General features: G+C 42.7%; 1 protein-coding gene across 2 annotated transcripts in view; it reads right to left on the reverse strand.

Annotated features, from left to right (window-relative positions):
* Window positions 1-10,298: 10,298 nt before the first annotated feature.
* The window catches only part of ZFYVE1 (zinc finger, FYVE domain containing 1), a 26,728-nt gene continuing 26,630 nt past the window's right edge, over window positions 10,299-10,396 (reverse strand). For both annotated transcript variants that reach the window (XM_009999730.1, XM_009999729.1), the window contains exon 12: window positions 10,299-10,396. In XM_009999730.1, the coding sequence (XP_009998032.1) occupies window positions 10,299-10,396 (98 nt within the window).

The following is a 10,396-nucleotide window of genomic DNA, read 5'->3' on the forward strand; positions in this document are numbered from 1 at the left end:
CTCCAGTTTAATTCTAGTCTGGTCATGTAATCACCTTGCTGTGGTTACAATTGCATTAGCAAGTAGGCTGGAGCAAAAGAGGGGGTTAGCAGAGTGAAGCAGCTGGTGTTGAGAAGCTGACACTACAGGTGTTCTGGGGCTTTGGGGCAGCTTTGGTCTGGGTCCCTGCATCAACTGTCTATGCTTGGAAGCAGTCCAAGAACACCTGTTTCACTACTCACACTGTCACTCCTTTAAGCTGGGCCACACTAAGCTTTGTTATTTTCAGATGATGAGAGGGTGTGTCACAATCAGGTATTTGGGTACGTGGCAATTTTAATAAATAAAGGTGATCCCAAATGGTGAAATTAAGACACAAACGAGGTCAGATGTCACACACACAACAAACTTTTATTGCAATAACACAACAAAAGTCCCTAGAGTGGATAGGACAGGCAGGAAAAACAGAGACAGGAAAGAGAGGAGAAAGCAGAGAGATAGAGGACAGAAAGCGAGAGCATAGTTACCACCCACGGTCGGTGGGGAAGTAGTTCCAGGTGGAGAAGTGCTTCAATGCACCCACAGAGTCACAGATTTTTATACAGTCCTTGCCCACTGCACCCCCACTTCTCTCCCTGCATAGGGAAAAACCCTTCGGATCTTCTCTGTGATAGCAGGGGCAGGTATGATGCCAGGGGCTATGTAGTCTTTGTTTGGTTAATTGATGAGATCAGCCACTACAAAGGAGGAGATTGAGTCAACTGCCACCAGAGGATTAGTTCCTTGCAGTGGAGTTTCTGTCCTAGGAAGTAGCTTGAGACTGGCACTCCTTGTCTTGTCCTGCAAAGTCGATGGTTTCCATATCAAGGCCTGGTTATCACTGGATGTTCTGTTCCCAGCGCCAGCTGTAGAACTCCTTTGTCTCCAGTGTCAGCATGTCCCACACTAAACTCCCCAGTTCTCAGGTACTCCTTGCAGGAGGGGGTTGGGTGGGTTGCTGAGACATCTCTTTAGTTCATCAGCAGATGTCGTTCAACTCTCAGATGCCTCAAGACAGACAACAGATATCCTGAGTGCCAAAGTCCAAGCTTATCTCTTGGATTGTTCGAGACAAGCACTGTACATCCTGAATGCCACAGGGTGCCATTCCCTTCCAAAGGCAGCATGTTCCTTTCCCGGTTTAGTAGCCAGGTTGAATGTCCCTGTTAATTTATCATAGTGTATCCTAAGCAAGTCAACACTGAACTTGGGAGTCTGGTCAGGAGTCTGAAATGGCAGGCTTGGTTATGCAGGAGACAAGCCCAGGCTGGACAGACCACATCCTCTTTGGGCTATGAGTTCACCTGTGCAGAGTCAGGGCTTTTGCATACAGAGGTACAACTGGCCCCACAGCTGCAAAGTTGTAGCACCAGCCCACAGTAGTTGGATGACACAGTATCTATACTGAGAACAATTATCATCCCATGGAGCCTCATTACCTCCATCTCCTTTTTGGTAACCAGTCTGGGTTGGTCAGGAGCATCCTGCAGCTACGTAGGAAGCACTGACAAGATGAGGAGTCTGTGGGGGGGATGGCCCTCATGAACAAGGTGGTGCTACTGCTGGGCTTCACAGAAAAGGTGGAGCTCAGGTTTTCCAAAATTCTTAGATTCTAGAATGACACTCCACTACCTTCACCAGCTGCACTCTACCTCACACTGGTGCATGTGCAGGGACAGTTCTTAGGCTGTAACTGAGCAGGAGTATCTGCAGATACACAAGTGGGTTGGCAAAACTGTTGAGTCAGAGGAGAGCAAGCTGCAGCATAAGCACAGCACTGTTAACAGGGATGAGGCTCTCAAGCTTGTGGCATGACTTCTCCAAGAGCTCATCAAGGACTTGGTATTGCAGCAAATTCATGCTTTGCATCCCCACTAGTGGCCTGAGCTCACGGACTACACTTCATTAGTGTGTCCCTGGCTTTTCTTCCTCCAAAAGGAAGCATCACAAGTGCTCCACACTGCAAGTAAAATACTGGGAGTTTCCCTTCACAAGACCAGTACAAACATGAGCACATCCTGTGTTTTTATGTTTGTTTCCAATGCACTTCTCTCCCCTTCCATATTTCAAGTGACTTTGGATATGTGAATTATTCAAATACAGGTGCTAGAAAGGGTTGGCCCTATTAAAAATCCTTTCTGTCTAGCAGGACTCCACACTCATTTCCCCTGTCCTCTCAAAGCCTTCATGCTTCAGCAGTGTGCTCTTCTAGGAAACTCTCTTTCTTCTCAGCAGCTCCACTGTGTGATGATCTTCCCTTTCTTTGTATTTCTTCTATCCATTAATCTATACAGAAGACAATAGAGCAGGAAAACTCTCCTCTTGGGAGCAGTGTAATAACTTTACAGTGTAAATATATTCTGTGTGAAATAGCTGTTACAAGGGTAGTCAAGATTAAAGATGAATCCCAGCAAATATTCAGAGTGCTTCTTCCCTGAGTATACATTCAAACCCTGCAAAACTTTCTTGTATGCCATGAATAGCTATCTCCCATTTCCCCATAGGCAGATTGAGCTGTGAATTCCTTACAGTTATATCTCTCCAATGCACAGAGTTTTAGCATGTCTCTGCAGAGCCTTCTTCCTCACACAAAGCAGAGAGGGTGCCACTCACAACATAGTCTGTGATGTGTTAATAAGTATGACTTGCTTATTAGACCAAGGTCTTCTGTTCTCCTCAGATGGTAACTCTTAAAAGCTCTTCCCATTCCCTCTACCACCCGTGGATAACCAACACACCCGTTTGGCTAGTGTGGTGGACCCTGATTCTTGGCTTGCTTTTAAATATGAGAAATTTCAGTTATTTTTCAATTTGAGAAAATACTCCGCAATTTGTCTTCATTGATTTTGTTGAATTGATACATTTTCTGTTGTGTGCCAAGCAATTAATACATGCAGCACAACTTTCAAAAGCATTTGCATTAACGTAGTTAATAATGTGTAGTGGAACAAAGCATCTGTTGGAAATAGAAATGTAGCTAACTCTGTCCCACTGTAAACCCCTCGTGTTACAGCTGATGATTCAACTCAGAGTTGAGTTGGAACATACTTTCTAGTAGACATGTGGTTCAAACACTTGCAGGTAGGAAATCACAAGGATCACGAACACCCTTAAATCAGAATTAATTCCAACATTTAAATTAGCATTTAAACTCTTTTCAGTGCTCTTAACTCCAGTAGTGCCTGTTCTGCAAGAACAAGACGTGCAACAATTGTGCCTGGTTCCTGTGGGACACACAAACTAGGAACTGTGGCAGAAAGGCATCTTACATAACTGAAAATAATTTCTTTTCTTTGTTCCCTTTTAGGCAAAGCTCATAAAACAAAAGATACTAATTTTCTTTCTGTTGTTTCCAGGAGCCAAATGCACACACATGTCCTTGCAAACCCTTTCACCCAACTAGTGCTTTTTCAGCCAACACTTCTAATTAAGCCTGCAACAGCAGTATGAAAAGAGAGGGGAAAGCAGGACAGGAAGAGAGGCAATTTGGCTTCAATGACAAGCAGTTAAGTGCCCTGCAGGCAGTGGCTAGAGTGTATCAAATCAACCCTTTCCTTATGCAGCAATAGGTAGGGCCCTAAGGCAGCTAAAAAGCAAAGAACTGCAACACTCTCTCCCTCTGCTACAGTATCAAAATACTGTATTTCTTTGCTCCAGCCTCTCGGAAAGTCCTGAATCTAGTAGAAAACTTAATAAAGGTTAGACCTGCACTCCCAAGATCTGTGGCAGAATCCCTCATCCAGCAGGCATAATTTGGTCACTTTTGCTCACTGCAGCAAGGCTCAGAGTGGACCACCAGGCTCTCCTCACTGACCAAACTGCCCATCCCTCCCATCAGCATGATTGTTTCAGAAGCCACAGAGACTCACCCTCATTCTGTCCCAAATACCTGGCTTCTGTTAGTAATTTCTCAACCCTGATTAAAAAGGCCCACCTTTAGGTCAAATGAGGTTCTTAGGCACAACACGTGGAAACTTAAACTTCTACAGCTTTAACTTTGAGTGTCTAAAGCATGGAGGGGATTTGCTTTTAGGTCATCTGTGGCGGGGCAGGTTATGTCTTTCTATTGAGCCTGATTTGATACGACCCCATAACCTACAACAAGGCTACAGAGATGGTGGATGGTGGCAGAGCAACTGATGTCATCTGCCTGGATTTGTGCAAAGCATTAGACGCTATACCACATGACATCCTGGTCTCCAAAATGACAAGGCATGGATTTGACAGATGGACCACTTGGTGGAATAGTAATTGGCTGGATGGCCACACCCAGAGAGTGGTGGTCAATGGTTCAGTGTCCAAATGGAGGCAGGTGACAAGTGGTCTTCTCAGGAGTCAGCACTGGGACCAATGTTGTTCAACATATTTGATGGAAAAATGGACAGTGGGATTGAGTGTATCCTCAGTAAGTTTGCTGACGACACCAAGCTGTGTGGTGTGGTTGCCACCCGAGGGAAGGGAGGCCATCCAGAGGTACCTTGACAGGCTGGACAGGTGGGCCAGTGCCAACCTCATGAAGTTCAATAAGGCCAAGTGCAAGGTCCTGCAAGTTGGGGGTTGTTCAGCCTGGAGAAGAGAAGGCTCTGGGGAGACCATATAGTGGTCTTCCAGTACCTAAAAGGGGCCTACAGGAAAGCTGGGAGGGGCTTGTCACCTGAAAGGGTAGTGATAGGACAAGGGGTAATGGTTTTAAACTGAAAGAGGGTAGAATTAGGTTAGACATCAGGAAGAAATTCTTCACCATGAGGGTAGTAAGGCACTGGAACAGGTTGCCCAGGGAGGTTGTAGAGGCCTCCTCCCTGGAGGTGTTTAAGGCCAGGTTAGATGGGGCTTTGTGCAGCCTGGTCTAGTGTGAAATGTCCCTGCCCATGCAGGGAGGTTGGAACCTGATGATCTTTAAGGTCCCTTCCAACCTGAACCATGCTATGTTTCTATGATTTACTGCAGTACACGACTTAACAGTCATTCCCCCTGTATTGTCCTGATGAATTCTGAAACTAAGAGCTTAAAAATATCAATTTACTGGTCACAATTTCACTCTGGCATTTTTACATTTTTTAGCTTATTCTATTCTAACAGTACTACAAAACCAAGCATTCATTGTGAAGAAGTGAGAATTCAAACTGGAATGTGTACATAGTCTCAAGATGTCCCCTTAAAGTAGCTGCTTTCAAAAGTTATAATCTGGCAGTGGACAATTCAGCTTTGGTCCCCAAACCTTCTGTTGGTGGTAGCTGCTTGCACATACTGTATATACGACATATACTGTGAGCTGAAGCAAACAGTCAACACCAACCCAAAGTACTTTCTAGACAGGGACTCTGGAGAGAGGGGCTGGAGGCTGAAAGATGCTTAACAGGAGTGTTTACAGCACTTTACAAACTCATTTCACGTTTCAAAAATGGAAGCCAAGGCACAAAGTTGATAAAAAATTTTAGGTAATGACTGAAAATATAATCAGGATCACCTATCTTTTCTTGTTCAAACAACTTGTTTCCTATCTGCAATTCTATTAATATCATGGTAGCAGTGAAGCACTCTGATGCCTTCCACATCTGTACATTATCTGTACTTCTTCTCTCCAGTACTGCTGTAAAACTGCCTTTTAAATTGAAGCAGAAACATATAGTCAGCTTTTCAAAATGTCAGAAATCAAAGTGTTTCAAAATCTCCAGGTAGTCTTGACAAAATTTCTGTAATGCCACAATTGAGACATTTCCTACCTGAGGACTTGTTTTTGAGTTGGAACCAATAAAAATGAAGTTAAAAAGCTGAATGCACTTTCATTTTGGCCTAAGATAACTGACCAGCTGCCATTCTGGTTTAGCTTTTTCTTTGTCACATTATACTGTTGATTTTGAAAACCCTCATAGTAAGTTTTTATGTATTTCGGCATTGTCATGATTTAATTGTTGATGTGCCTGCACTACAAAAGATGACATACTATGTGCTGTGACTGACAGAATATACATGTCAACAATGCTTTACCAAAAAAGAGTGCTCAGCTAAAGCAGGGAGTGGGGACAGGACACTGACAACAAAAACAGACAGTTCTCTCACTTGTCCAAATCACTCTCTGTTCTCAAATTACTGGCAGGCAAAGACATATCTGTTGGTGCCAAATTATATTAGAGCCATCAGCAATAAATCAAATGCAAGGACAATGCCATAATATGTGGAGCTACAGGGACTGACAACATCCATTGGCAATGAAACATGAAAACGAGAGGCTGCAAAGTAAAGTGAGACAGTAGTACTTAAACCTCCTTAGGCTGGTTATGCTGGGAAGCAAAAAGATGAAGAGCAGCAAAGTCTGTATGACCAGGTGGGAAGCCAGAGTCTTGCAATGCTAAAGCCTGGGCTACTCAAAGCATTGGTGAATGTCTCAGCACAGACACAGCAGACAAAACAAACACCAAGCATAAATGCAAGGCAGATCTAACGTAATGATGGAGTTTATTTCAACAATAAGCTCTTGTTGACAACAAAAGCTCACAAGAGTTGTCATGTCTTCCAGAACACAACTAAAGGCCCAATTCACAAGTGACACACAGAGGAACACGGATACCTTGGCCAACTTCAGCAAGTGCAACTTCCCCTGTGAGGAAATGGGCAGGAGGATGAATGAGGAGGAAAACCAATAAGGGGATGGGGGGCAGGGAAGTGAAAGACAAAGCAGTTTTTTGTAGGGAATTAGCCACACGTTCCAGCCTGCTGCTACCCTGGCAATAGCTACATGCTACAGCCATGCTGTTCTGCCATCTGTTTCCCTTGCTGCAAGACTCAGGTGCAATGTGCACCTGGTAAACACTTAAGCCAAGTTTGGCTTAAAGATTTTGTGTAGGGCAAGTGTGCACCTCTCTATGAAACTTACATATACCTCCTTCACAGAAGGAGGGGAAAACCCACATCAACTATCTGAAGATTAATTTTTATGTTGAGTTGGCATAGGTACCCACAATAGAAATAAATCCATCAGAATAGAGCATCAGATGTTTTTTCCCTCTACAAATCTAGGCTCATTTTGTGGTGTTCTGGGTCAGGAATTAGTTTTTCACTGGGGCACATGTTTGCATATCAGTTAATCCACATGATTCTTATTTTACTCCATGTTTTCCATAGCATTTCCTGATCAGAAGAGGTGCAGAAGCTGCTTATCTGCCAGTAAGCAATCTGACATCACTCTTCTAGCAAGAGATTTGCATCAAACAGTCAACATAATTCTGTAAGTCAGAACATCCATTTATCATGCCATGTCTCAGACCAATTTAATTCATTATCTTATCAAGATACTGTGTTGATTTTAACTACTGAAATATGAATATTACGGCAAACTTGTTGATCCAAAGGACACGTTATCACGACCAACTGAAAGCTCATGGTAAGTAATTAATTTGTCTTTGGTAAAACACACTGTGATCTTCTGGAAATTTCCTGGAAAACAGTCCCCTCCTATTCCTAGCCCTTGTAAAGAAACAAGACTTTTTTACACAGGAGTTGCATTAGAGCACCAGCTCTGTCTCATACTGCTATTATGAAAGGCTTGCACTTTGGGCTTTTGCAGAGGTTCAGCAGAGCTGCTGTTCACTGCATACAGGTTTTGCAAAGACTCACTCTGTTTAGGAGATACTAATGCCTCTGCACCTTCCAAAGATTTTAGAAATAAAACTCTTACAGGTTTCTACTGCTAGGATTAACCCTCGTCTTCAGGTTGACAGTCCCACTCTAGGTAAAAGATGCTCCCATGTTACTTGCTTTAGTGATTTTTTTCAGGATTTCTATTTCCTTCACTTAAGTTTGCTGCAGAGCTTTCTATCCACAGACACCGTGTAGAACCTTTTTGTTTATTGAATCTCAATGTGTTAATAACAAATAGTGTTTGGCTCTGCTAAAATATGCATCTACCCCCTTTAAATAGCTAATCCAGTTAGTTACCATAACCTATACTCTGCATACTCTCAGCATCCAAAACGATCAGGGAAAAAAAAAAGCTCTTGTGTACAGAAAACAACAGTGAACTTAAACCTTACATATCTTTCCTTCATTTTGGAAAACACAGAACCCAAATGATCCTCTCAACACTGTCCAAAAAGAGTAACTCCAAGCCTGCTGCAGTGTAAGCACTGTAAGCAGGTAAGCACCACGTAAGATTTTGCTTTGTTGAGCAACAGCACAAAAGACTCAGCTCCAGGATAATCAATCAAAAATGGACTCTGCATATTGACAGGATGCTAAGTTACTAAGACTGCATGTATACTAAAAATATTTATACAATATTTTCTCTTTGAACAAGTAGTAATTTTGTCTGTGACAAGGAAAAAAAGAAAGAAAGAAAAAAGCACACAAGTTTTTGAAACAGATGCCAAAGATTTTATACAAGGAATGTCGTGGCTGCTTTTTCTTTGTGCATTAACATGGTAGTAAAGCTACATGCATAAAAGCACACAGGGCACAGCCTACACACCAAGAACACGTTGCTAGCACAGAGGGCACAGCCTACACACCAAGAACACGTTGCTCACCCATTAAAAAAATAAAAGTCCTTTGAAGCACAGAATTATGCTGGATGTGCAGAATGTCTTTTAAGAGATGATTTCTACCTGCTCGTGCCCTCCCTTGGGCAACTGCCACTTTATGGCAGACTTTGCTTACAAAAACATTAAACAGTCCCCAGTACACTCAGCCAGCACCAAAGGTGTCCTGGAACATCTTGCAAGTCTACTTCCATGTGTAAGCTGGACGTAGCTGTGAAGGGGCAATCACTTTGTGAGTATGTTCTTTCAGAGACAAAGTGAGAACAGAACCACTTCTTACAAGGAAAAAGTCAGTACACTTGTTCAGAAGATAGTCTTTTATAGCAGTTAATTTAATAATACAGCCCAGAAACAGGGTGTGGGGCAGTCATCTACACAAGAGCACATTTAATAAGCTGGGGAAAAAAATATCACAGTTCCAGGACATGGCATCAAACTCCAGTCACTCCAAGAGGAGACAATTCTCATGTGGTAGAAGAGTTCTTGTCTATGTAAGCCAAGAAGGGAGAATTTTAGGCAGTTCAATCCACAATGGGCTCTTACTTCTTATCACTGGAACCACAAATCCACAGTACAAGACAGTATTAGTTAGGTTAAATGGCGCTTTTGATAACAAAAATCAGTGAATTCGTTGCAGTCCTTTAATAAAATAATGAAGTCCAGTGAGTGCCAGTTGCTAGGAGCAAAGAAGAAAGGTTTCCATTTTCCAGGTGGATTTGTAAGTTCATATTATTAGAAAAAAGGTAAGTCAGATCTGTGCAACCACATCTGAGAACACAGGGGCTCCAGAGACTCCAGGATCACTTAAAAAGTGGGGGTAAAGAAAACTCATCACAACCCAAACAACTCAAACTTCCTATTTCAGAATTGCCTACATAACTTGTTCTCTTGTTCTGCTCTGGACAAAAATTTAACTGCAACAACCTGGCAGAGAAACTTGAAGAAAACCTGAGTACATGAGAACATTGTCAGGGAGATCAAAACCCTGCTACCTTTTGATCTGGTATTGAAGTTGAAATGGCAAAATCAGAATGCTTTGCCTTGTGCCACATGATTTGCTTTACTTTCAGAGCTCTGCTGGTCTCTACCAGCAGGTCTGTTTCAACTTGATACCTCTTGCACCGCAAGACCACTGCTCACATCACAGTTCAAACAAACTTGCTAATGAATCTGGGTTAACACTTCCACGGCCAGAAGTACGGCATCTCCAGATGTGGGGTTGGTTGAATTACCAGGTGTAATTCATACATCAACACTGGAGATTTCCTGGCAGCACAGAGTCCAAACCTCCCTCACAGGACATCGTGATCAGCAAGACATTCCAAAAGACGAATCAGAAGGCCATAAGTCTGATCCAATATAGTAAGGAACAACACCATCCATCATTTGAACTAGGAATACTTAAAGCTTCATTAGCCAACCGCATCCTTAATATACTAAATTATACATAGATAGATATATAGATAGATAGATATTTATTTTTTTAAATTGGAATAAAATACACTGGATTTTGGTTTGCTCATTTACAAGGGAGCTCCCTCCCTTCCCCAGTCAATTTGAAATTAAAACCTAGAGGATGAACGTAAGCTCATTTCCAGCGTTCCAAGATGGATATAACACGAGAGGAGGCCAGAAACTGGAAACATGCACTCTGGCTGCAACAGGTTAAGAGGTGAAAGACCAGATATTTTCATTTGTAACCCTGAGAACATAAGGAATTGCAAAGATCTGGAGAAAAGCCTGGGGTTAAAGGTCACCAGGCTTTTTATTGCAGTTAAAGCAAACTCGGACTGGGTGATCCCATCCACGAGAGGGCACCGCTCTGCGGTCGTGTGAACATTCAT

This window comes from Chaetura pelagica, unplaced genomic scaffold (genome assembly GCF_000747805.2).
Source record: "Chaetura pelagica isolate M959 unplaced genomic scaffold, ChaPel_1.0 scaffold416, whole genome shotgun sequence".
NCBI classification, from domain to species: Eukaryota; Metazoa; Chordata; class Aves; order Apodiformes; family Apodidae; genus Chaetura; species Chaetura pelagica.